Source organism: Polypterus senegalus, chromosome 16 (genome assembly GCF_016835505.1).
Source record: "Polypterus senegalus isolate Bchr_013 chromosome 16, ASM1683550v1, whole genome shotgun sequence".
NCBI classification, from domain to species: Eukaryota; Metazoa; Chordata; class Cladistia; order Polypteriformes; family Polypteridae; genus Polypterus; species Polypterus senegalus.
In genome coordinates, this window is record NC_053169.1 from 103,335,555 (window position 1) to 103,363,462 (window position 27,908).

Below are 27,908 nucleotides of genomic sequence, written 5' to 3' on the forward strand. Positions count from 1 at the left end.
ACAATCCAAGTGCTTCGGATGTTTGCCGTAAATCTCTTTAAATGGCTCTGCAGTGTTAATCTTTCTTTTCATCTTGAAACCGCACAGGATAAAGGAGTCATCAGGGTGGCAGCAGGTTTTCTCTAGCCCTTACCTGGACTGGACAATCGAGCGAGTCGCCCTCAATGCCAAAGTGGTCGGGGGTCCTCATGGCGACAAGGATAAAATGGTGGCCGTGGCCTCTGAGAGCAACATTATCCTGTGGAGTATCCAGGATGGCGGCAGTGGCAGCGAAATAGGTGAGTGTTGGCCGGGCCTGCCCTGCGTCAGAGTGTCCGCCACTGTCGTGGGTCCCGCTGCACGGCCATTCAGCTTGTTTGCTTTGTTCTACTAAACTTTATAACCTGGTCAAGGAAACTGAAGAATATAAAAGACTAAATACAAAAAGACTGATGGGGTGGTGCTGAACCCACTGGAGCCCCCTGACTGTGATGTCGATGATCTGACCACGGGGGTCTCAAACTCTGGGCCTAGGAGGTCGGCATTCTCTCCTTTTAGATGTTAACAGACTTTGGGACGTATTTAAGTGATTCACTCCTCCTCTCGTTTTGTTAATCAGGGCAGATCACCAGACTGTTTCGTAGACGTTGGTGAGACTGCTACTCCCTCTACCGTTCCCATTCACTTTTTATATTTTATCTTTTTGAAGTTATAGTGTCGGTCGGTCTGTCTGTCACCTCAGTTCGACAGCCTTTGCTACAGGAGTCCCAGCAGCTGTGTTAATGTTTGCAGTGCGCCATCTGCTGGAATGAAAAATTACAATGCATTTTATTAATTCATGAATTACAAAATATATTTCAGTAAATGGCACATAGAAAACATTTACACTGTATGTGTCCAGCGTAACGAAACCCCAAGTCTGTGCTGGATGGACAGAAATTGTCCTAAATGAAAAAGATTGGCCGGCCTAACTTGCAGATCTCCAGCCCAAATCCGTGGCTCTTATCTGTCTTCATAACATGGGGGTGGAAGGCAGGAGCCAACTCTGGAAAGGGCACCGGTTCGCCACGGGGTTACCCTTGTGCCCTCACACTTCTGATATGAAAAGGCCAACAGTATATGACAGATGGAAAAGGCGCTATATAATAGAGAGGTAGAGAGAGAACAGTTTATTTGTCCCCAGGGTAACATTTGGCTTTTTACAGAAGCTCAATAAATAAGTAAATAGTATGACAAATACACACCAGAATTAATAAAAAGAAAGTCATTTTGATGTTCTCAACTTGCCTGTCCTTTCAGTTTCAACATTCCCAATTATACATTAAATAACACAGCATTTCCAAATCTACATAATTCAGTTCAACCTCTTGGGGGGGTAGAGCCTACCCTGGCAGTGTCGGGCACAGGGCGGGAGCCACCTCTAGCTGGGTACCAGTCCACCACACGGCCCACTCCAGCACAAACGAGCACCCGCACCCACTCGGAAGTGAAGATCCAGTCATCCATCAGCCTGCTGAGTGTGTGAGTGCGCGTGAGTGTGTGCGCGTGAGTGTGTGCGCGTGAGTGCGTGAGTGTGTGTGTGCGCGTGAGTGTGTGTGTGTGTGTGAGTGTGTGAGTGAGTTGCCAATTCCAGTTTGGGCCTCTTTGTGGCTATTCTCTGTGGCTCAGGGTCCCACAACCCTAAAGCAGAACAAAATGGCGTTAACAATATGTGAGTGGATGGCTGTTACGTTTATCCTTTATAGCTCCTTGCACCCGTGGCTTGTGTAAGCTGGTACAATGTTTAAAGAGAGGGACAGAAAGAAGAAGATGATGGCCTCTTCTGTCTGCCACTCTTACCGTCATAATTGAATCACTGAAGTAAACATTTGGACCCACGGGATTTTTATATTTGCATGTTTTGTATTCAGTAAAACTTTTAAAGTTCACAGTTTGCCTTCATGTCACTCAAGGAGTTGGTCGCGTGTGGCTGGTGTTGGATTGGTACTACAATCTGGACTTTCTGACCTCAGTACTGGTACCAAAACAGTAGCAAGGCAAATAATAGATAACCTCCATGAACCCCCCCACTGCCATCCTACAGCAGCCCCCCTGCCTCGACATCTGCACAAATCAATACAAGTGGCCCTGGGTGGTGACGGGGGTCTCCCTTGGAGTCTCCAGCCTGTTTATATTAACACATACATTCAAAAAGGAGGACCCCGTGGGGTACCATGTGAGGTCCCCTGTGGTGAACTGAATACACAATTACACAATCGCAGCACAGTCCTGTGCCTCCTTGCCTCGACGCGCTACACAAATACATTCAAGCTGCCCTGGGGGGAGACTGGGGTCCCCCTTGGTGTCTCCAGCCCATTTATATTAATACGTTAATTTGAAAACGCTTCGCCTGTGGGGTCCCCCGTGTGACTCGAGCTAACGGTAATCCGTATATTTCATCGAGGAGTGGGGAGAAGGGGTTGTGATCGCAGTAACAGACGACTGAGCGCGAGGCCCTTGAAATCTATCCTTTACTCCCAGTAGCGAAGTTAAAGAAATGGCGATACGGTAACGTTTTAACAATCGGGGGTTTCAGTAGTGGGATGCCGTGCAGTGTCCCCTCTGTGTGACATCGTCACTAGTGCCGTGTGCGCAGTTTCCAAACTTTGAGGACTGATTCCTTTCTTTCTATCTGACAGGTTCTACGCTGTTTAATTTATTTATTAATTACCTGCCTACATTTCGAAATGTTTTTTGCTTATCATTATAAAACGATCAGCATTATTAATCAAGCAAATCAAGCATCTTGTGCGTCGATATGGGGCGGAGGTGCAATCCCCAGCGGTCTTTACTGAAGCAGCTGGAGACGCGTCCATATGCGCCTCGCACTTTCCTTTCAGAATTGCTTATTTAATGATAATGAGATTTTTAGTGCAGACATTTCTTTACCTAAGCTCCTCGGGGTATACGTATCTGGGTCATAATCGCATTCCAACAAGACGTTACAGGCTGCATCTCCTTAAATTGGGAATATTTCATGCACAATGCTTTAAAAGAACGGTTTATAAAGATGTCGTGTCAAGCATACCGGTGTGATGTGTCGAGATGTGTTCTGTAGCTGTGCTCGGGAGTAAATGGAGCTTAACAAATTTTAAGTGATTTACACACAACATGCATTTAAATGCTCCACTTGAACTTGAGTCTTTCAGATGCATCCATCTCTGCGTCCTCGTCTATTGTTGAAATATTTCAAGTGCTTCATTTCCTCGTACGTGGGCTTATTGGAGTGATTTATGGGCATTTAACCCACACGGACGTCCTCTACAGACTCAACAGATGGCTCAGCGCTCGCCTGATGTCGAGTCTCGTATCGGACGACGTCGGGGCCCCCCATGCCACATCTGGCTGCAGTTCCCCACTTAAGTGCGAATGTGAAGTCTTAGACGAGATTCTGCTTTGGCCGCTGCAGAGCTTTGTATGTGCTGATGACGATACCCTTGCCCCAATGCACTTGTGCATCTTGACAGAAGTTGTAGCCCCCTGTGTTGGCCCTGTCCCAGGTCAGGAGTTTGGGGTTTGGGGGGTCCAGCAGCATTTCTAGGATTTGCAGGTGTCGGTGTCTTGCAAGTATTTAAAGTTGAAGATCGGAGTGCTGGGGTTTATTTAGTGATGTAACATTGATCATTGTATATGATGGACAGAAACATTGGGGGCCTACTGCTATTGATTATGTAAATAAGTTCAGGGTCTGAGCACAATAAGCCTCTGAAGCCCCCCATGTCATGGTGTCAGTCCGGGCTTGTCTTGGACCCGAGGCCATCACTTGCGCCTTTACTTCTCTCCCTCCCTCCTCCTTTGATTCTGTTAGCCATTGAGCTTTGTCAGTCCCTCTTCTTCCATTTCACTCCTGACTATACGAGCCAATCAGGATCGGGTCTCTTTTTTTCTGTCCAGGACTCCACCCTCTCTTCAGTCGTCCATCTACCCTATTGGTTAGTGTTTCTGTTCACGTAGCCGATCGCTTCTGCTGTGTCCTTTGTTTCCATAAAACATAATATTAATAAATATCAGCAAATAAAAAAAAAAAAACTGATCTAAACCTCTGACTGTGCACTGAAACTTGAAGTTGAACCCGTTGTTAAGTGTGGCATCGGTGGCCGGACTGTAGCCACATTTGGGGGGCCTTCATATTCTTGTCCTCCACCCTTGGCCGTTTGCGGGTAATGAAGAGCAGAACTTTTTGTTTTTTTTTTGTAAAAATCCAAGGCGGGTTGGTGGGTGGGTAGCTCGTGCTTTATGTCGGCCAAGATGAGCGCATACACAAATCAAGAGCAGCATCAAAGAAAAACAATCTCGGCCTTGTTTGAGCGGCCCTCACCGCCTGACAGGAGATTCTAAACAAAATTACACGAGCTGGCATGTGCCGTGATGGAGCTCTCCCAGCGGCTGGGCTGCCTTCAATATTACTTACATGAAACAGCGTTGGCGCACTGCTGCAATAAGCACTATTTCACGGAGAGGGCCCCCTAAGACAAGGAGCTGTCACTCTTGATCCATTCTCTCCTCCTCTCGACAGCCTTCAAGAGTGCCAGGCCTGAGCAGGAGTGACATCTTGAATTTCTTGTGACTGCCCCAGCTGTCTGGGTGGATTTCCTCCCGAACCCTCGCCCCTCTCTGGAGTAATCAGTTCTGGTTCTGTTTTTATTAGCGACTATTCTCTTATAACCTGAAAATCTGAGCGAGCGTTTTACAAAATGCAGCGCGTCAGCAGAGGAAGGCTTCTGCGCGTCTTGCTGATCTTATCAATAAATGGTTGAAGCTCCTCGGGCCTGTGTGCCCAGGTCAGCCACTTTAAGTCCCTCTTGTCATCGTATGAGGTTAGAGACTGTGCCTCAGGTCCAAGGGTGACACCATACGCAGAGCTCCAGCCTTGTGGAATGGCCGCCATTGTCTGCACTAGCTGCTCTTTTTAGAGGGACCATACAGAAGATGGGCAGGGATTCCGTAAAGTAAAAACGACTGTCCTTGCATCTTCTAAGCAGGGTTCAGGAAAGTCAAAACCTGAAGGAACCTACCAGGAACAAAAATGGCACGCGACATACTGAGCTGACCAGACCCCAAAACCCACTGACCAACAAAATTTCCAAGGAGACCATCATTAAGTAAAAAGACGAGTTTATTATTATTGGAAATGGCTGCAAAGCCACTTCCCCTCCTGGCCAAGCTGCACCAGTGTCACCCTTAACTCCCCAGGTAGGGAGGCTGATGCACTTGGCTAACTGTTTGGACCCTCTGTCTTCCTGTTTCTGTCTCCTTTCTTTGGCTTTTTCTCGTTTCCTGCCAGGTGAGTGCTTGCCAGCGCCATTTCTCTCAACGGTCAACTCACCGGCCGTTGGCCTCTTTCACGTCTGATCCCTGGGGTCCATCCGTCCAAGGTCACTGCTGGCTAGAAAATGTGCTGGAGAACACCTGGAGTCACCTCTGTAGTCACCTCTGGAGTCACCTCTGTAGAGCACTGCCTCTTACACCAGGGGTCACGGCCCAAACTGGCTCACCGATGTGTTTATCGTGGGCCACTCGCCCCATGACTTTGTAGTAGTTGTGAGTGATATACCATCCCCTGTTTGTTTAGCGTGGCGATGTGCGATTTGACACAGGGACTCTAAAATGAACTAGCAGTCACTTCTATGGTAAGAAAATACAATTCATGTCCACCACGACACCAACCTGACATGACTGACAAAGCAAAGAGGCGAGTAAGAATGGGGGGAGAGAGGAGGGGATGACAGACGAGCTGGCGAGGTGAAGGAGCTGCAGTGCTAGTTTGAAATGTCGAAAGCGAAAAGAGCTGGCAAAGTGCAAGGATGTGACGAGTTTCAGGCTGTGGTCATACAGAGCCATGTTGGCCGTTGAATCTAAATCTGAAACAGCCGTGCAAAGATGTTCTATCAAGTTCAACGAGCCTCGACCAGGAAGGAATTCCTTCTCTCAACTCTATCTAAAAAGGGGCTTGAAACATTTCAGTCTACCCAGAGTGCAAAGGACGTGTTTGTTGAGATCGGTAAGAACAGCAGCAGGAAAGATCAAAAGACCGGAGAGGCGGTCGAGTGGAGTTGGGCGTTTTAACATCAGGTCAGTCGGCAGCATAAAACACTTCAGACTGGAAAGATCACCAAATTCTTCATCAAGATTTAGCCTTTCCTGTGTATCTCGATATATAAAATCCATGTCTGTCCATTCGTCCGTCTGTATGTCTGCTTTTCACGAGAGAACAACTTAACATATTTGGATCAGGTTTTTTTCTGTAATTTACTTGAACATTCCAATTGATTTTGCGACTTCTGTCATCACGCTATGCATCATCGTTCTCTTGTGGTACCGATTGACTTGTGCGAATCCGAGAGACATGCAGAGGGCCGAGGGGAGGTTGGTGGTGACCGCCTTACCTCCACTTAGCTAGCAAATGAGAGAACCACAACCCTGATTCAGATCGGGTATTTTCTACAATTTGCTTCAACATTCTGCTTGATTAATAAAGTATCTATCTATCTATCTATCTATCTATCTATCTATCTATCTATCTATCTATCTAATTCTGCCAACTACTCTATCTATCTATCTATCTATCTATTTTGTGACTTCTCTCATCAGCTAAGTATCTAATTAATACGAGACATGAGGCTCGGGGCCGAGGAGAGGGGGAAGCGTGACATCAGGAGTTAGGCGCTGGGCAGGACCCTCCTCACTCGCTCGTGTGCCAGCCTCCGTTCGAGTCGCTCTACCTCTGGCCATGTTTTGGAGTGGACCTTGCCTCCGCTTAGCTAGCGTTACCTGTTTGTTCATCGATTTTTAGAGTTTGTCCTGTTTCACTTCTACATGGGCAGAGCCGCGGGGAACGGCTTGTAAAATATCAAGAGAGGATACATTTTTAGGGACAATTTGGCAATGAGACTTGACCGTTTGTGCTCAGGTGATTGAATTAAAACTGAGACGTACTGATCGATGTGCAAACTCATCCAATCTTGGTAGTGGCGGAGCTCATTTGAAAACGTTGTTTAAGACGAGATAAATTCACAATGCCGATTAATTACTTTTACTGCCTTATTCTTTACCTGGCGTCATAAGTCAAGTGACCATTCGTTCTGTCCTTTCAAACATCACGGCCTCACGCCCCACTCCATATAAAGTCTGAAAGTTTGATTTACTGAACTTTACGCTCAGCCTTTACCTTGGCAGCGATGTTCCCTGTTTTGAATGATGACTGTTGTTTTATTAACAATACATTTGCATTCCACTTTTCTCTGAGAAATTGCTTGAATGGAAACCTAAACTTTTTTTTTTTTTTTACCTTGACCATCATTGTTTTGTTTGTTTGCTCTAATTGTCTTTGTCAGTCCCAGTATGGCACTGGTTTTCTTATTTGGGTCCTCTGATTAAGAAGTTTAAGGAGCTCCCTCTGGTGGTCAAAGGAATTGCAGGCCCGTTGCTCCCAAAAGGCCCAGCTACCCACGCAGGGCTGCCACAAGTCACAGGGGTGAGGAAAGTAGAGATGGTAGAGACGCCCCTGGTCGATTCCAGAACAGCCCTTCAGTGTGTGGTGGGGTGTGGACAGCATGGGCCTTCCTGAAGTCCACGGTCATCTCTCCTGTCCCGTCCACATCTAATAAGAGACAGACTGTTGCACTTGTGCCAGTCTGCCACTTGTCATATCTCCATTCTATAAGCTGACACACCCCATTGCTGAAGAGACCCACCATCGTTGTGTCAGCCACAAACTTAATGATGATGGTGGAACTGAAAGCAACCGTCCAATTGCGAGTCAGCAGAGTGAGCACAAGTGGGCAGAGTACACAACCCCGGGGGGCAGTGGTGCTCAGTAGGATTGTACTGGAGATGGGGTTTCCAGTGTGGACTGTCTGGGGTCTCTCTGTCAGGAAATTCAGGGTCCAGTTGCTTCGGCAAGTGTTGTAGCCTAGCAGACCGTAGATTCCTATAAGCTTCTGAAGTGTTGAATGCTGAAGTCGATCAAAAGCACTCCAGCGTAAGGGTCTCTTCTGTCCAGCCGAGAGGGGCCAGCTAGAGAGTCGACGATGTGGCACGGAAGGCTGTTGAGTTATAACCGACATGCACTACTCCAGCAGTCCTCCCCACTCGCCTGGCTGTCCTCCAGTTAGTTCTTCACATTTTAATTAACTGTATTTGTGTGTTGTACTGTAATGCCAAGTGCTGCCTGGTATGGTAAGGACTGCCGAGTGTGCAGTGGTCCTCACCAGTTCTTTGCTTACTTTTAGGTATATTTAACCTGGGAGTACCGGTGGACGCTCTCTTCTTCATTGGGAATCAGCTGGTTGCAACAAGTCACACAGGAAAAGTCGGCGTGTGGAATGCAGTGACGCAGCACTGGCAGGTGGGTGCCAGCAGAGCGACTTGTGGGAGACACGGCGGCACATTGCCGGACAGAGAACTTCACTTATTGCAGGGCTTCAGGGTGCGAGTTTGGAGGAGAGAGTAATGGAGTTGAACCTTTTCAGTTTAAGCAAATAAAGATTAAGGTAACTGAAGTTCTTAAAATGACAAAAGGAAATAGTAGGGCCGACCCAGGCTGATATTTTAAAGTGGGCTCATGGAGAACTCGGGGGGCACAGTTGGACACTCGTTAAGGAAACATTTCAGGAAGTCCAAACAGAGAACCACAGACACATGGAATGAGTGAGCAAGTGGTGGGGCAGACGTTGGGGGCCTTTAAGGCCTGACTTGACCACATCGGTTTGTACCCCTGTTTTGTACTTTGTGAGCCTGCGACTGGATAACTCACTTGTGGATCACGCAGCCTGAATGAGTGAGTGAGCTTTTTATCAAGGACGTTGTTAAAATCGGCTTGAATCCCGCTGTCTGTCAGTCAGTCTCTGATCTCTCTTCTCCATGAAGACATGAGATCAACATTCACTCTCATTGGGGTGAGTAACAGAAAGGCAAAGTCATTTTGGGGGTTTGTGTGTTCCTTTAGCACCTGTCCACTTGGCGTTTGGTGCGCTTGACCAGACCAGTCAGTGGTCTCCGTGTCTTGGTAAGAGTCGTGACACGGATCATCCGATCCACCGCGGCACTTAACGAATACCGTCAGATTTCTTTGAGAGGTTTCCACATTTCAACGCGCTGTCGCTTTGATTTCTGTTTCTCCTCCAGTTCTGCTCACTGGCAGAGGTGCAGGTAAATGAATCTCGTTGGCAGTGATGGCCAAAACTGCAGGGTTTCATTTGGAGAAAGATTCACGAAGTTGACGCTAAGAACTCGTCTTGCGTGCCGTTGTGTAATTGCAAAACAACAGTGGATATAAAAAACGTGTACACACCCCTGCCAAAAACGCACATTTTGTGTAAGAAACCAAGATAAATCCTCTTAGAACTTATACCACCTTTACTGCAAAATATAGAAAGAAGGCGAAAACAAATCAGAAGTGGTTTAGTAAAAAAGGTCAAAGAAATCCACCAAAAACCACAAAATCTGCAGTATTGGGAGGGGAGTGGAGACGTTTTATATCCACTGCAGCTAAAAAGAGGTATAGTTACAAAAAAAAATGAAGTAGAAGACTGTGAGGCAAACAAAGCCCAAGCCGATCTGTTCGGGGGCCAAAAGCCAAATGTGCACAGTCGTCTGTCACGTTCAGAACTGAACAGAAACTCGGCGGGCTGCGTGGGTCAACGTGGGCAAGGAAATCAAACTCTGACCTGAATTGCTCCATGCCCTCTAGTGGTGACCAGTGGAGCTGAGGCCAGCGTGGGGCTCTGAATGGCGTACCATAAGATTATGATTTGATTTGTTTGAAGAGACTCCTAGTTGGAATGCCTTCCTCCCTGACGTCCCACTCCTGTTTGTTCCTTTCTGTAGGTGCAGGACGTCGTTCCAATCACAAGCTACGACACTGCAGGATCCTTTCTTCTCCTTGGATGCAATAATGGATCTATATATTATATTGGTGAGACACTGAAAATGGGGAATTCCTTTTGTTTGTTGCCATCAGCTTTGGAAGATGATTATTATTATTATTCTTATTACACATTGTTGAGATCGAGAGGTGATGCGCTTCATTAACATTGAATACTAACTGAAAAAGAGTCTCTGATGTCACCCTACATCATATAAATGTGACAGCATGTGATTATGGGTAAAACAGATAATATGAATTTAACAGCCAGTTAACCAAACTAAATGAAAATTATTTCTATTTTTCCCCTGTATTAGACAAAGAATTAAAAATTAGGAGACATTACAGTGGAACGACTCGGGCCACTTTACTTTTTGCACAATTTCTTATTCTGCAGCTTTGTGCCAAAATCATTCATTTTTTGCCGTCATCCGCACCCCAGGATGAGAAAGCAAAACCAGGATTGCAGAAACTGTTGCACATTTACTAAAAATGAAAAAAGTCGAAGTCTCACTTTAACGCAAGCATTGAGACCCTTTGCTAAGACATCCCACTGTAGTGATGACCACTGAGGTGTTTCTACGCCATGTTTGGAGTCTGACGTGATCAGGACAAGCGGACCTGTCTAGCAGAGCAACAACCGAGCCACAATGTCGGAGGACTTGCTGCAAGTCCTGGCTGTGGTATTGAAGGCTCCCAAGAGCACCACGGCCTCTGTAATTCTTATTTGGAGTAAGATGGGAAGACCGCGACTCTTCGTAGAGCTGGCCGTCTGGCCAAACTGTCATCTTTATTCATCGAAATCACTGGCCACCTTAATTCACGTGTCCTGGAACTGCCATTCGGTGTTTTCAGCATTTGGTCGCGTGAGTCTTAATCTGCTCAAACAGTCCAAACCCGTCTTCCTCACATTCTCCTTCTGCTGCTAGACGTTTCTCCACTTCGTCTTTCTTCTGTTTTGCCCTTTGGACACTCCTTGCTCAGGATGCCCGCTTCCACTGTCTGGAAATCTTTCGTTTTTAATTTAACCCCTTAGGGACTCTCCACGACACAGATGATGATGATGATGATGATAATAATAATAAAACATTTTATGTATATATAGCACCTTTCCCATGATCAAGGCGTTTGCATATTGGTCATTGGTCAAATACGCCATTTAGTCTGGGAGGGGATGCCCCATGGCCTCTGCCACCGTCCTGACCCTTAGCTTTGCGCCTCCTAGGTGGGGTTGGCGCAGCGCCACTCCTTATGTTGTTATTTAACAATCTGCTTTGAGGTTGGTGGGCTTTTTTGAGGTGGGGGGGTGCTGAAGGTTGGTATTATTTTATTTTATTTTTTTGGGGTGTCATTTCAATGAGTTGAATTGAGAGTAAGAGATACATTGAATTAGGAGTGAAGAGAATGGATGCATTCCCAAATGTTAGTCAATGCCTACTGAAAGGGTCCATTTAAACTAGGAGTCGTGTCTTTCTTTCCAGATATGCAGAAGTTCCCTTTAAGGATGAAAGATAATGATCTTCTCGTGACTGAACTTTATCACGATCCTTCAAATGATGCCATCACCGCCCTGAGCGTCTATCTCACCCCTAAGACTAGTAGGTATACCTTCTTGGTGCCCGCCACTCCAGGGGCAGTGCCAGCGATATGGGAGATGAGATGACGAGTCTGCATGTTTGACTCTGCAGCCCATAAAGGTCCTTTGCTCTTCCTTGTGTTGATGCTTATTAAGTTAACAGAAGATGGTGTTCTGGTGAGGCCTTCAGGAGGCAATGATGGATGATCTGAGTTGCTTTACCCACTTGTTCCTGGGTCTGGTGGTCTGCCCGATGTGTTTGCCATTCCAGACTGTGACACAGCTGGTCAGTCGGCTCTCCACTGTTCATCTCTAGGAGTTAACGTGGATCCCGGGAGACAGCTTCACTTTCTCACACTCCCAGATTTCCCTGGTGTTCCTGCTCTGGCAGAAGAGTATGATTTCTACTCCTTCTTCAAGGTTTTACTTGCATTCAACTAAAAATCCGTAGCCATTCATGTTCTGGATGTCTTGCTTAGTGAATTAAAGGTTTTTGTGCAGCATTGTGGGTAAAACGAGAAACAAGCCTGAAATGGATGCCAGTGTCTCACAGTGTATGTTCACTAACACGGTCACATCGAGACATTCAAGGGTCTCCACCTATCCTTAGGATGTGGGAGGAAAATGGAGTGTGCAGATGAGGGGTAAACTCCTAGTAGGCCGCGATCGGTGCTCTTAATCGAACCCTGGACCTTCAGGCTGTGAGGTGGCTGCACTTGGCACTGCACCGCTATTTCAAAATCTGCATTGCTTTCTCTGTGACTCATTCAACACATTCAAAGACTCTGAGTGTATTTTCTAAGCCAAACGATGTTGTGTTTCAGGTGTAAGCGGAAACTGGATTGAGATTTCCTATGGAACAAGCTCTGGAGCAGTACGGGTGATTGTGCAGCACCCGGAGACGGTAGGATCTGGGCCTCAGCTCTTCCAGACGTTCACAGTCCATCGCAGTCCCGTCACGAAGATCATGCTGTCTGAGAAGCACCTGGTTTCTGGTAACCCCTTTGTCTTGCTTGTGATGCGCTCTTTCGTTTTTCCTTCTGGGTAATGACAGACGTAACGAGCTTAATTACACTGCAAGGATTTCTTTACAGGGTTTTCTGAATTCATTTTCTTGCAGATGAAGAAGGCATGATTAGCATGGCAGCATTGTACACAATTATTTAATTATACACTTATACATAATTAATATGAACTACTGAAGATATCGCCTTTCTTTCAGTAATTATTTTGAATATTTCTTTTTAATTATTATCATTCATCAGCCTGTAGTGAACTTCTAGGTGATTGCGAAAACGTTACCACTGAGTAGCAATGCAAGGGTTGTTTGGTGCAGGCGGTCCTTGGGCTGCGGTGCATTCTGCAGATACGAGCAAACACACAAAGCCTAATAAGTAAGTTTTGCTGCATTTTCCGCTAGTGACTTTTGTTGTGTGCGTACAAGTGAAACAAATGAGTCTGAACACGAATGAGTGCACGTGTGTGAGCTGTCGCCAGCGCCAAGACGTAGAACAGAACTGGCTTAGTCGCCCTTGTCAATCCTTGTGTGCTTTCCTCCACATCATCGTGTGCCTCACAAACATCACCTAATGGTGGACTGTCATGTGACGTGAATCCAGCGGAAGGAAAAACAGAACATGACAAAGTGGAGGCCTTGAATAATCGGCACTTAACCAGTGGAGAAACAAACAGGATCTACTTGTGTGCGCTGAGTGTATTGATATCATAACCCAGTTATTCACAGAAACCCGGCATCGAAAATGCCACGTAAACCTTATGAAGTGAAGGTTATATTGGTCTCTGAGAAGCCGGCTTAACGCACGTAGACTTAGCAAGTTTAGTAAGATGAGTAACCTGCAGCTATATGTGGCCATATAAACCCTTAACTGGCTTACACTTGAGGATTGTTTCATCTGTGCATGTCAAAGCAATGGCTAGAAGACGATGGAAGAGACTACAAGATCTGTTTCCTGAGACGAGAGCTTGGGCGATCACATTATTTCTTCTCCTGGTTGAGATAACCTGGATCAGTCTTTCAGAAGTCCCTAAACGTTTGTCGGTGACCTGAACGTACAGTACTGTACTCGGCAGCCCAGTCTCGGGAGCAGTGTTGGATAACGTTAAAAATAACGTGCCGTACGTAGTCTGATTACTTTTTAAAGCACAGTAATGAAACCTCTATTACTCTTATCCCAGCAGCACTCGGTGTAAGGTAAGCGGCTCATTAGTTGATATGCTGCTCTTTGTAAGCCATAACTGCGTAGACAAGCAGAAAAGAGTGCGCTGCATACATTCCAGCAAAAGAGACACATTCATAAAGTCGTCTTTTAGTTTTAATCCAACTCTTTGTTTTTGATGGATCAAAGCATTGCAATTGGACAACAGAGAGGCCAATGTCCATACTTTGAATCTTCAGGGACTCGGGGTGGGGACGGACGTTATTTACTTCACAACTATACAAAAAACACAAGAAAATGGCCACCGGTCGATGATGACGTTTAACTTGTTTCTGGGCAGGTTAATGATGTTGGAGTGTTTTGTCAATGTTCCCCATAGTAAGTGGACTCTGACATGTAAGCGGAGCTTTTTAAGAACTGGATTGCTCGTCTTCTCCCAGTTTTGTGTGTGCATGTCAACTCACTCTGCATCGAATGATGAAGCTTACGGCTGATATACTGTATATACATGCCCGTCATTTTATTGATGAGTCTAAAGCCTTTTTTCTCTCTATTCTGTTCAAGTTTTCCATCGTGTCCACGTTATTCCGCCTTGACCACGCCCCTCCACACCGCTCACCCAATCCCGTGACACTCAGTGCTGCTAACTCGCCCTTCAACGCAGTCGGTTATGAAGGCAAGGCAGAAAGGCAAATTATCTGTTCAAGAACATCGGATTTTAGATCACGATAGATAAAGAGCGGCAAGAGCTAATGATGAACATCGAGAGAAAGAAAGTGAACAACAAAAAGCTGCAGATAATAAAAGTCGAGAACAAGGAGAAACGTCCAATAAACAAGAGAGAGAGAAAAATATCCCAAACAATATGCAAACAGAAATACAAAGAAGCAACGCTGATAGAATGTAATTCATAATATTGCTTTTGATGAGGCGTTAATGTAATTACATTTTTAATTTCTTATGTTTTATTACCTTTAACTTTTTTTTACTTTTACTTTTTACTACGTTTTATTATCCATTGGTATTTAAAATAAACAGTGTGATAAGGGCACTATATAGCGCCCGACCTGGCACAGGCTGACGCAGAGGCACGTGTAAAATCAACAGTCTTTTTATTTTTCTTCAGCCGTGGGGCACGTCTTCCCCGTGTCCCACAGGCCCAACACAGTCCTAAAAACACTAACACACAAAAGCCACCACCACTCCTCTCAGGCAACCTCGTCCTCTTCCTCCCAATTCTGGCCCCTTAGTGGTGGAGGCTGGCCCGTTTTATAGCCCACCCGGAAGTGTTCCAGGTGCTTGACCACCTGGTCCCAATTGCATTTCCGGGTGGGTTGTTGAGTCTCGGCAGCACCCCCTAGTGGCCACCCCATCTCCCAACCAGGCTGTGGTCCCATGGAGCCACGCAGGAGACTGGAAACGAACATCGGCCAGGGAGGCTGCCGCCAAGCGTCCCGGGGGAGGTATTGAGCTGTCCATGGTGGCTCTCCTGGAACATATGCAGCAGGGGCATCCCGGCCGGGCATGGGACCCGGCTGTCCATCACAACAGTTAGACTCAAGAACCTGATTTTCTATCTGTAATAACTAAGGACCAAACCGTCTTTATCCTGCGCCCCAGATACTCTTCTACATCTCCATCAGCCTAAATTCAATCCCTTTCTCTAATAGAGGAGCATCCTGACGCCCTACAGGTGGTTCAGCTATGAAATAGTGGGCACCCAATGCCCACCCCGAGCGAAGTGAGCAGGCGGCAGAGCCCCCAGGCTTCTTTACAATAAGTAATTGAGCACAATACATTTTTCATTGTTTTACATCAATGTAGATTTTTCACTACAAGTTCGGACTTCCAGTACATTTAAAGTCAGGTTACGAATATCCGAGGCTTCCAAAATTCTTTAGTAGCTTGGGGTGTTTGTTAATGTAATTCCAACAAAGGGAAGGTGAAGATGAGAGCTCATATTTCTGGACTGTCAATCCTGTAATTGTTACGTCTGTAAAGCCAGCAGAGTGAAGTATGAAGGAATTAATACGTGATGTGCCCCACTGAAGGTCCAGATTCCAGTTCTCTCTCTCTGACTTACTGCTGACTTCTTCCTTTCAGTGTGTGCAGATAATAACCACGTGCGCACTTGGACTGTGACGCGATTCCGAGGAATGATTTCTACCCAGCCTGGCTCCACTCCTTTGGCTTCATTCAAAATTCTGTCCCTTGAAGAAACTGAGAGTCACTGCAGCTATTCATCTGGAAATGACATTGGTAAGGGAGTGGCGCTATTCCTTCTTCTTCTTCTTCCTGGCCCATGATCACTTGAAGGATCACAAATTAGTGGAATGTTCAGGGTTAGCGTTATGCCCTAAAATGTTTGGACTTGGCCAGAGCTCGTGAGTAAATTGCCTGACATTGATTGGAATTTCCTGATGATAAGTTTCAAATTTCCAATTATGTCCGTAGTTTCCTCAAATCTCCCTATGCTGGACTAAAAGCATTTGATTAGTTTCATGAAATGGCTAAGACTTGCTGTCTTAGCTTTCGCTGCTGAAGGGTGAAAGTCACCTTACGTAGTCTTGTTGATGAGGTGACTCTCCATTGAGCTGGAGTTGCTTGTGCTTTGCGTTGTTGTCAGAAGACTCCACGTGCGGCTGAGCTGCACTTGTCAGCCCCAGCGCGGCCTAAGACTTTCATAAAGTGTCAATGCAGGCCTTGCTTTGGACTTAAGCTCGTTTTCTCCATATTTGTAGAAGAGCAAACCTTATTTTTCTGTTGCAAACAATCCCTTTTATTCATATTACAGCAATTTTTTTGTCAGTTGACCCTCGAGTTTTAGAAACATTTGAGAAACGTTTTCAACGAGTCTTTGATTGTCTTCATAATCGTGTCTTTTTGTTTTCCATTCCTGTCAGGTCCGTATGGGGAAAGAGATGACCAGCAGGTTTTCATTCAGAAAGTCGTCCCAATTACAAATAAGCTCTTTGTTCGTTTGTCGTCTACTGGCAAAAGGTAACTTTTTATGAGAATGTCTGGAATTGGAATATTTAAAATGTCATTCACGGGAGGATTTTACAAAGCGGATCAGAGCACACGTGTTTGCGACTTTGTGCGCATACAACTTAACATTTGGATTATGTGACACAAGTCATTCCAGTTATCTGCTTCTTAATATCGTTTGCAGTTGTCCAATGTGGGCCACCACTGAGGGCCATTTGTCAGGAAATCTGTCCTTGTTGTTCTCCTAAATAAACGAGAGGTTAAAATGTTTCTAGCTCATCACTACACAAAATGCACGCAAGCAAAAGATCAAAATGCCATCTTTGGGCGGAGTGTTCCTCGAATGCACAACCTTGTAGTTTAGCTGCTGGTTTCACTGCAAAGTACAGCCTGGACATGTGGGGACAGGAGACGAGGCAAGCAGATTATTCTTCCATTTGTAATGAAAATGCAGAATGAAATGAACCTTTGAGGAGCCTCTAGCTTCCTCCCCCCGACACGCCCTGTTAGTGTACAGTTGTGGTGACGTTGGTGTCTTTGCTTTGGCCTGCTGAGGTGGACTGTGACAAGCGCTGTACGGTCAAGTTTGATCGACTGGATTAACGTTGTCACAGGCCTCAAACTTTGCTTGACTCGAATGTTTTGCAGGATCTGTGAAATCCAGGCAGTGGATGGCACCACCATTACCTCGTTTACTGTGCGAGAGTGCGAAGGCTCCAGCCGAATGGGATCGAGGCCCCGGAGGTACCTGTTTACTGGCCACGGAAACGGGAGCATCCAGATGTGGGATCTGACGACTGCAATGGACATGGTGAACAAGGGCGAAGATAAGGCCAAAAAGGAAGCTGGTATGTTATTTCTGTTGATCCGTTCAAACTAGCTCGTTTGATGTGTCGATTTAATCATCTCTAGACAACTTTGTCTTACCACATTGCGCCCGCTCGACTGTGTCACAGGTCTATTTGTAAAAAGGCTCGTTCAAATACGAGGTAACATGTCTGCACACATACAGAGTAACCAGTAGCCTTTATCAGGAGGATACAACAGTCAAAGCTGCACCGCAGGAAGAGTTGCAGCCCAATTCCCCAGAGATGGAGTGTCCGGCGAGCTTGGAGAAATAAGGGCGCACCACCACCATCGTGATCTCGTCGAGGAGAAAGTCACTTCTGTGGAAATGGCGTCAAAGAAGGGGAAATCTGCTCACTTGGTGGAAAACTCAAGCCGTGCCTCTTACATGCACATCAATACCCATGCCAGTGCCACCTGTAGAAATCTGCACAGTGTCGCCAGTAAGGTGGTAACCCCCTGATGTCACTCCTAATTAACAGCTGATAGGCTCGATTTACTTTTAAAAGAGCGCTTGAAAAAGAATCCGATTCACCGTCAGTCCGTTTAACCTGAATGAGCAACGCTTTGTGTTTTGAGGTTGGGTGGTCAGCCAGAGTAAGGCCGTCTATGCCACTTGGCAGCCGATGACTGCATTCAGCCTTGTTAATGCTATTTACCTTATTTTTTAATTTATGTTATTTAGGTTATACAGACTCATTAAAGTGAATTTTTTTAAAGAGATGTAATGAGTAAATAAAAAGACTTGCTGCAGTAAAGCCATTCAGATTTACTCCAGTTACCTAAAAAAATGTGGTGTAATGAAGCTCAACTGGCGCCACCCGGTGGCTCAAGATGGTATTTTTTTTTTAAATCCTTCCCCTCTGGATGACCACCTCAGATATCAACAACAGATAAAGACGTGAATGTCAACCAAGCTGTGTTGTAACCTCCCAGTGCAGCGTCCTCTTGACTTGACTGGCGCCTGCTCTTCCATGACACCCTAACAGAGACTCCTTTTATTAATCACTGAGTCGGTTATCTTGAATTTTTATTTCTTATGAAATGTGTGCTGTGGAGGCTGTTTTGTGGCTGGTTCACTCGGTGGCCACTTTATTAGGTCCAGACATGTGTTAAGTTAAAGAGTCTGCTCCTCCAAATTGCCAATCGGCGTGGCAGCAGATCAGTCAGAGCCGTCTATCAATAGCACGAGGACATTTGTCCTTTGTTGTTAAAGGCTTTGCAGGCCACAAATAGTTCTATTGACAAATTACCCAGCACTAGGGCCGTATGCCACCCACTGCCCATCGAGCAAGGGTACAATTTATTAGCCTACCTACGTAGGCATCCATTTTGTAATCTGCCTGTTCAGTCCAGTGTTACAGGAAACAGCAAGTTGTGCGCCAACCATGCATGGGTGCAAATCCTGGGCAGGGCCTGTGACCAGCTACATAGCATGAAGTAGCTGAGCGATTGTACGGCTTACATATGTAATCGTTTCATTTGTTGTTATGTGAATTGTGCCCGATCTCGTCCACTTTTGTGCTGCATGTCCCTCAGTCACACTGGGCCAGTTAAGCATTGCTAGTTAACCTAAGTGAGCATTGAGAATGAATGAATGAATATTGTGGCCAAGCAATGTTTTAGTGGCCGCAGTGGTTAAGATTGTCAAGTTTATCAAGCTGTGTAAATTAAAGTTCTCTTTACTAAGGCTGCTCAGCGGCCATTGATACTGTATTTTGAGCTGGATAACGTTCCTGGTTATATCACAAACCAGCTGGACAGTAAAGTGTTACCAGAAGATTCCTGGGAATCCATTTTCTGCCGTCTGCATTATTATTTTCATGATGATATTTATCATAAAGTCTTATTATATTGAAAGTGAGTACAGCTTGCCCTTTGTCTTATCCTGAACAATATGGCTGTCCCCCTCTCACAGATGTAGGCGGCCCTACAGAAGAAGAGCTGCTGGACCTGCTAGACCAGTGTGACCTGAGCACGTCTCGCTGTGCCACCCCAAACATCAGCCCTGCCACCTCCATTCAGCAGCAGTCTCGGCTCAGGGAGTCGTGTTCCAGGTGAGAGAAGCCGTATTGATGCAGCGTGTAAAATGTTTCTGGTAATTTGGAGGGCACTCTGCTTTTCTGAAAAACGTGATGTTAAGCAGACAGTGCGAGTCGGGAGTAGTGCTGGTTTCGGTGTGCAGAGTCTTGTTTCACGAATTGCATTTCCAGGCTGTTTATTAAATCAACGAGGAAACGATGCCCTAACCAGAAAACCAATCAGCCGTCCTTTGTGAGGAACAGCGTGAACGTCTTCTTCATAATTCTCTTTTTGGAGTGTGGCATAAGTGTGACGAGCACCGGTTCTCATCTGTTCCGTGTGGATCTCACAGTACACGACTTCTAACCGTGGGGTACGTCGGGCTTGGCTGACCGCAGTGGCTGATGTCATTGCGATTCACACGACTGGAAATCGCTGGGCTTGTCAAATTACGAGACTGTGTTACGACTTTCCAGCACAGTCGTGATTGACCATTTTTGTGACATCATGTAGGGTGATGCCTGATGGATCAACTGCAGGAAGTTCAGCCGTAATCTTCGCCTTTCATTTTATATTTTTTAAATGTCATAACATAATCACGTTTGTTTGAGAGTTCCAAAGTACCCGTGTCCCTCATTTTTCGTCACATATTGCCCTTCTGGATAAGCATCCGTTGATTGTCACCTCTCATGCACACACAGCCCATCTCTACGACTAAAGACAAACCATTTTGGTTTTGTTGGTCAGTCGCTGGCACTGACTGGCAGAGTAGCAGGGGGCACACCACTGACTCACTAAGATATCAGCTGGTTTCCCACCACAGGAACTTTGTTTTCAGGAAGCAGCGAGTTCTTGTATGATGATGTACAGTAGGTCCTGTGCCAGTCATGGCTGAAGCTGTGCCAGTCATGGCTGAAGAGCCGAGAGTCACGTGTGCTTTGTGCTGACATGTGCGCTGCAAGCGCTCGAGTCTGTTGAGAGTTGTTGGTTTGTTCAGTGGTGTGAGATTTAAATAAAAAAAAATACATTTTGCTCTTAAAAACTCTGGTTTTGGTTGCCACTAAGGAACCGTGTGGGGAATTTTTAAAGCTTTTTTCCCTTTAGAGGGTTTTGTTTTTTTTTGCTTTCTTTTCGCCTGCACAAGAGCAAAAGTAGCTGAGTGTTTGGAAGTGCGCTTGTTAAAGTTATTTGGACGTCTACCTGCTCTTGTTATCTATATTTGAATTAGCAAGGAGGAGGCAGGGTAGAACGCAGCAGTAACCGATATCGGCATTTGTAAGTAAATAACCGCGTCGTCGTAACAGCGGGTCCTTAGTTTAAAGGAAAAGAGAAAAAAGGCCGCGGCTGACTTCAAAGCAGTAAAAGGTGGAAACTCAGTAGCGCGCAGGTAAGCGGCCAACGTTAAGACGCCGATCAGGCACAAGAAGCAGTAGGAGCAGATAAGGTAGTAAAGTTTGATTTAAAGTTTGTTTATTTTAGATTTAACAGTCCTTAGCGGTCCAGAGGTACAACAGTTAAGCGGAGTTGGCTGACCTGCGTTGTAATAGAGAATTGGCGGACTTGGCCCAGGTGTCCTTTAGAGAGATAGTGTGCACCCCTAAGGTGGCGTGGGAGGAGATTCCAGACCAGACAGGTAGGAATAGGTGGGTCACGGTCACAAGGCGTAAGGTAAAGGGTGCACACTGTCCGGGGGCATCAACCCCAGAATTAGAAGTGTCTAACCGTTATCATGTCCTGGCGGAGCTGGACAAGGTGTCTGATAATTCTGAGGTGGTAGGCAGGGATGAGGAGCCCCAACGGGTAGTCAAGGTAGTCTTCTCCGAAGTTCTGCCTGTGCCACGCGCCAGTCCAGGTAAGATTGAGGAGATTAGAAGGCTTAACGCGTGGCTCAAATCTTGGTGCAGGGTAGAAGGGTATAGGTTTATGGGGCATTGGGACTCCTTTTGGAACAGATGGGACCTGTTCGCGTGACGGGTTACATCTGAACGGAGGGGCACCAATGTATTGGGGAGGCGTATGTGTAGGCTAGTCGAGGATTGTTTAAACTAGGGAATGGGGGGGCAGGGAGTTTAGGACAGGCCAGATTTAGATCTATACATGGAAGAACAAACAATGGTGTAGAAATAAAAATGCATAGTAATGTAAATTCTAAGCAAACACGTAAAGATAGAAGGATTAACACATTAAAAATAGCTTGCCTTAATGCTAGAAGTATCAAAAATAAGGTAAGTGAGTTGGAGTTGTATGTAGCAGAGCATAATTATGATATTATAGCAATAACGGAAACCTGGCTAAATAACAAAGATGGGGATGAGTGTAACATAGAGGGATACACATTTTTAGGAAGGATAGACAGAACAGAAAAGGAGGTGGGGTTGCTGTTTATGCCAAACAGGAATTAAATGTAAGTCATCTTCAGTTGGATGATGAGCCCCATCTTAGTGAGGACATGTGGCTTCGCCTGGAAAATATTAGGGAAAAGGTCTCATTTTAGGAGTGTGTTATAGACCACCCAATTCAGACAGTAATTTCAACACACATCTTTTAGTAATATCAAAAGGCAAGTTTACAGGGGATATTATAGTCATGGGGGACTTTAATTATCCAAATATTAACTGGGATAACCTTACAGATGGAGGAGCACAAGAGCAGGAGTTTTTAGAAGTAATCAGCGACTGTTTTTAACACAGCATGTTAAAGCACCAACAAGGGGTGAAGCCTGTCTGGATTTAGTATTCTGTAATAATCAGGATAGAATTGAGGGTGTAGAGGTGATTGAACCACTAGGGTCAAGTGACCATAATGTAATACAATTCTCAGTATTTTGTAAGAGTACAGATGCAAAGACTAAAATTGTTAAGTTGAACTTTAGTAGGGCTAATTTTGAGCAGATGCGACAAAGTCTAAGTAGGATAGACTGGGATAAGCTTTTAAATGTGGAGACAGTCGAGGAGCAGTGGAACAGGTTTAAAAATGTTTTAATGCAGGACAGATACATACCTAAATTTGGAAGTAATAGGAAACTAAAAAACTCCACGATGGATTAATAAAGATTTAAAAAGAAGAAAAAAAACTGCTGTATAAGGCATATAAGACTAATGACTGCAAAGAGAACCGTAGCGTATGAGAACATGAGGGCAACCATTAAGAAGGATATCAGAGAGGCTAAAAGACAGTTGGAGAGGAATATAGCAGATAAGGCGAAAGAAGACCCCAAGAGATTCTTTCAGTATTTTAGTAGTAAAAGAACAGTTAAGGAGGAGGTCAAGTTCATCAGGAATAGTAAAGGGAATTAAAAGATACAGACAATGAAATAGCAGATGCCCTAAACTTACATTTTTCTGAGGTGTTTACAAGTGAGCAAGTGGATAACCTCAGAGGTAACAACTACTAAGGAGGTACTGAGGGATTTGGAAATTGTAGAGGAGAAGTGCTGCTCAGATTAAATAAGATGAAATCAAACAAATCACCAGGCCCAGATAATATTTATCCTCGTGTTCTTAAGGAGGCTAGTGAGTACATATATAAACCCTTGACACATATTTTTAGGAAGTCACTGTGCACTGGAGAGATTCCAAAGGACTGGAAAATGGCAAATATCATCCCATTATATAAAAAGGGTGACAGGGCAGATCCAAGCAACTATAGGCCAGTAAGCTTAACAAGCATCACAGGAAAATTAATGGAAGGAATTATTAAGGATAAGATTGAGCAACACATGACAAGGACAGGAGTTATTCTGAACAGTCAGCATGGGTTCAGAGGGGGAGGTCGTGTTTTACTAACATGTTGGAATTCTATGAGGAGGCAACAAAAGGATACGATCAAAGTGGAGCTTATGATATTATTTATCTGGACTTTCAGAAAGCATTTGATAAGGTGCCACATGAGAGGTTGGGCATCAAGTTAAAAGAAGTGGGAATTCAGGGTGATGTTTTTAGATGGGTGCAGAATTGGCTCAGACACAGGAAGCAGAGGGTGATGGTGCGAGGAACCTCATCAGAACTGGCGATGTTAAGAGTGGTGTTCCACAGGGGTCAGTGCTAGGGCCGCTGCTATTTTTAATATATATAAATGATTTAGATAGGAATATAAGTAACAAGCTGGTTAAGTTTGCAGATGATACCAAGATAGGTGGATTAGCAGATAATTTGGAATCCGTTATATCATTACAGAAGGACTTGGATAGCATACAGGCTTGGGCAGATTTGTGGCAGATGAAATTTAATGTCAGTAAATGTAAAGTATTACACATAGGAAGTAAAAATATTAGGTTTGAATACACAATGGGCGGTCGAAAAATCGAGAGTACACCTTATGAGAAGGATTTAGGAGTCATAGTGGACTCTAAGCTATCAACTTCCAAACAGTGTTCAGAAGCCATTAAGAAGGCTAACAGAATGTTAGGTTATATAGCACGATCTGTGGAGTACAAGTCCAAGGAGGTTATGCTCAACCTTTATAATGCACTGGTGAGGCCTCATCTTGAGTACTGTGTGCAGTTTTGGTCTCCAGGCTACAAAAAGGACATAGCAGCACTAGAAAAGGTCCAGAGAAGAGCGACTAGGCTGATTCCAGGTCTACAGGGGTTGAATTATGAGGAAAGATTAAAAGAGCTGAGCCTTTACAGTTTAAGCAAAAGAAGATTAAGAGGTGACATGATTGAAGTGTTTAAAATTATGAAGGGAATTAGTCCAGTGGATCGAGACTTGTATTTTAAAATGAGCTCATCAAGAACACAGGGACACAGCTGGAAACTTGTGAAGGGTAAATTTCGCACAAACATTAGGAAGTTTTTCTTTACACAAAGAACGATAGACACTTGGAATAAGCTACCAAGTAGTGTGGTAGACAGTAAGACGTTAGGGACTTTCAAAACTCGACTTGATGTTTTCTTGGAGGAAGCAAGTGGAGAGGACTGGCGAGCTTTGTTGGGCTGAATGGCCTGATCTCGTCTAGAGTGTTCTAATGATCTAATTGCGTGGGTGGCATTCCCGACACCCAGATGAAGCCTTTATACAAAATAATATGTGATATGCGAAGAAGGGTGATGCGGTGTGAAGTGCGGCACTTTTACTTAACGACTGTCTTTTCCTTTTCTTGTCATTTAGCCTCCAGCTGCACTCTCACGACACAATGGCAGACATCGCTACCTATGGCGCTGTGAGGCCTTACAGGGAAAGCCCACTTTTGGCCAGAACAAGGCGCACAGAAAGTTTTCACAGCTATAAGGATTTCCAGTCTTTCACGTTAAGCAGAAGTCTCTTCGAGCGCGGAGGCTCCGAGCATGGAAATCTTTCCCTGATGCCTTTAGCGGAGGTGAGGAGATCCGTGCTTGACAACTGTCCTGTGGACAGAAGAAGTTTAGGAATGGAAGTCTCTGCGAGTAGGAACTTAGACGGGCCAACGGAACCAGCCAGACCGCCAGTGGACAATGCAACGAGTTCTAAGAAGAAGGGTCCAGAGGAGGATACCGACGTCAAATCAGAAGGCAAGAAAAAGAGCACTTTTGATGGGAACTTTCTGGGGAGAAAGCGGGCGCCTCCACCTGCACCTCCACCCACCTCGCCACCCGCTGGGGCAGAAGGAGGGATTGACCCAGCCAGCCCCGCTTCTCCTCCTCCACCACCACCGCCGCTGCCATCATCATCAAACAAGGCAGCATCTCCACACCATAAAAAAGACGACTCATCTTCTCATGAGTACAGCTTATAAGGAAGCAACGAGGCAAACGGACTCGGGACATTTGAAATGAGAGGGGAGTGTGAACGTCAAAGCTGTCTACTTGTATAAACTGTAAATGCAACATCAAGTATTCTGCACGAGTGACCCTTGAAACAGGATCGCCTCAGCATCTCAAGTGTAATCCACAATTTGATAATCCGCAGTTCACGTAGAGCGGCTAATATCGTCTGCTGTCTTAAAATGCACTTTATATAAAGATGTAACTAAAACACAACATTTTTGTAAGCTAGACAGAGAACTCTGCATGTATTTATTGTCTGCTGTTAAATAATACGCAATGTAATTAGTATGACAAGGCCATCCCATAATCCTCATCCTGACCATAAAAACAAAAGACCTGCTATGTGCCGCTGCCAAAGGCCCATTAGATCTCACCTGAGGTGGACTTCTGGACTGGACTGGTCTGGAAAAGCAACAAGCGCCGTCCATCATGGCAGTCACCTTAGGGTTCTGCAAAGCACACCATGAAAAGCTTTAACATCAAAAAGAGAAAAAGGGGAACATCACGAGGGATGAAAGTGGAGTCTCTGCTTCCATTACGGTGGCGGTGGCAACTGTCAATGAGACTCCATCTGCTGGCCCTAATTCTACGTGGAGAGAGGCTGCCAGATGGCACAGTTTTCTGCAAATCAAAGTATAAACAGCATTTAGGTGAAGGCACTAAAAGTTTATGTCTTGAAATCCGTGACGTCACTCAAACCGGTTTAAATTCACAGCTAATTTGCCTGTGTGGTTTAGTGGCTAAATCTCAGAACTCTCGATTCCCAACCTCCATCTCGGAAAACGTAAAGAAAAAGCAGCTGAACCCCTCAGACTGCGGCCTGGTGTTTCAAGTCAGATTCTTCTGGTGTACAACGTGGCCAGCGAGTACAGTAAAGCATTACAGGTGGCATTCGATGTTTGGAACGCACGATCTCAATCTATAATGCGGAATGTTGAGAAGGTAGACGTTACCATTACCAGAACGAAGAGTAAGTTAGCTTGATACGCGCTGCTAATCGTACGTTGGGCCCAGTAGTTGCTTTGTGCAATTCTCTAATTGCTGCTTCCAAGCAGACATCGTTCTGTTTATCGTTGTCAAGAGCGTAAACGAATTTTTTTGAGATGTGACAACATCAGTTTCTTCTATTGATCCGGACTACAGATCTTATTAGTTAGCAGTTGTTGCTGGACCACCGGAATTCTTGGAGACATTCACGTTTACTTTCCCACTTGAATATCATAAATGTGAGGCGGTCGCGAATGACGCAATTGTGACTTCCAACTTCCCAGCTCCGCCATTCGACGACTGCAGCATGTTACAAAACATTAGTGTTTCGATCATTTTGATTGTCGTTCCTGTCTTAAATAATGTAACCTCAGACTCGGGAGACACAATAAGACCTTGCATCGAATGTCGCACTACACAAGTTTCAGTGGGAGAGCATGTTGCACTTTATCACTGCAGTTGCTGGCTGTCATGGCCTTGAGGATTTCAAATTACACAACTAGAAATTAAACGACACCTTCATGACTTCTCAGCACAGTTTGAATCTGCCGAAGCATCGTGAGCGGAGTGTGTTTTGACTGCCCGTCGGTGTTGATGGCCACACAAATGTTTTCCAGGTCACTTCAGCCCCAATGTCGGCCCATGTTTTTCCTTTTTCTCTTGGGTGACTGTCTTCTGTTTGTGTGACCCAAAAAACACACCTGATTGTCTTCTTTCCTTGCAGCCACATTGTATGCACTGATAGTCTTTGGTAATCAACCCTCACGTCTGTTTAATTTGGTCGTGCTGAGTCGCAGACTGCCATGATGGATTCGCTGGTGGTGTCCGACTGGTGGTCATGGGCACATGCAACAAATTAAAAAAATGACGTACGTGAAAGCCATGAAAGAAGAGCGCCCTAAAAGTCGCCTAGATGGGGACCCGCTTAATTCACATGAGTGAGAGACTGAATGAAGGCCCAACTGAGCTAAACTCACCCCGAAACGGACACGCCGTGTGCAGATCTGCTGTTCTCCTTGTGCACACACTTGAGCCGCAGTCACGGCCCTCCCGACAAATGAAGTAGCAAATTGTGACACTCTTACAGGCCCGAGGTTCAGTGTCACAGGACTTGTCTACCACGTATGAGTATGGCCTACGCAGAAGACACCTGCTGTTTTGTATGCTTATTACTTTAAATATAAATGTACAGTATAACAAGACATTTTTTGTATGCTTAATATATTTTTAAATTTCGTAATACGCACTTTCACAAGACACTTTACAAGATGGCACTACAGGACAGTTGAGCTATTCTGTTACGTCCTCTAATTGTTGTATCAAATACGAGATGTTTTAAAACACTAACACTCTGCTTAGCCATTTCTAGCACTGGATTACCGGGCTGTAGACGTCACAGCTTCATGTAAAACTCTGATATGCTGCTTATGCGTTTGAAATGAAAAGTGTTTTCTGTTTCAAATCGAAGGATCACTACTTTATCTGGACCTGCCGGTGACTTTCTTAGTTTTGTGTGCTCAGATTCCACGATGAAGTGAACGCGCGTTTTCACTCTGGCCTCCTTCATATCGGGCCACATCTGTAAATTTGCTGCTGTGCAATAAACGTCTAAAACCAGTTTGGTTTGCTGTGTTTGCAGAAATCCCAAAGTGGGCTTCACGCTTGTAGTGAGTTGGGTTGTAA

At 45.2% G+C, this 27,908-nt stretch overlaps 1 protein-coding gene across 1 annotated transcript in view; it reads left to right on the plus strand.

Annotated features, from left to right (window-relative positions):
* kctd3 (potassium channel tetramerization domain containing 3) overlaps positions 1 to 27,842 on the plus strand; it is a 41,161-nt gene extending 13,319 nt beyond the window's left edge. The window contains exons 9-18 of the mRNA XM_039738793.1: positions 88 to 278; positions 8,250 to 8,365; positions 9,847 to 9,934; positions 11,365 to 11,481; positions 12,284 to 12,454; positions 15,740 to 15,895; positions 16,540 to 16,636; positions 17,273 to 17,472; positions 19,389 to 19,527; positions 24,604 to 27,842. Of these exons, the coding sequence (XP_039594727.1) occupies positions 88 to 278; positions 8,250 to 8,365; positions 9,847 to 9,934; positions 11,365 to 11,481; positions 12,284 to 12,454; positions 15,740 to 15,895; positions 16,540 to 16,636; positions 17,273 to 17,472; positions 19,389 to 19,527; positions 24,604 to 25,207 (1,879 nt within the window). The 3' untranslated portion in view covers positions 25,208 to 27,842. The remainder of the gene's footprint in view (positions 1 to 87; positions 279 to 8,249; positions 8,366 to 9,846; positions 9,935 to 11,364; positions 11,482 to 12,283; positions 12,455 to 15,739; positions 15,896 to 16,539; positions 16,637 to 17,272; positions 17,473 to 19,388; positions 19,528 to 24,603) is intronic.
* The last annotated feature ends 66 nt before the right edge of the window (positions 27,843 to 27,908 follow it).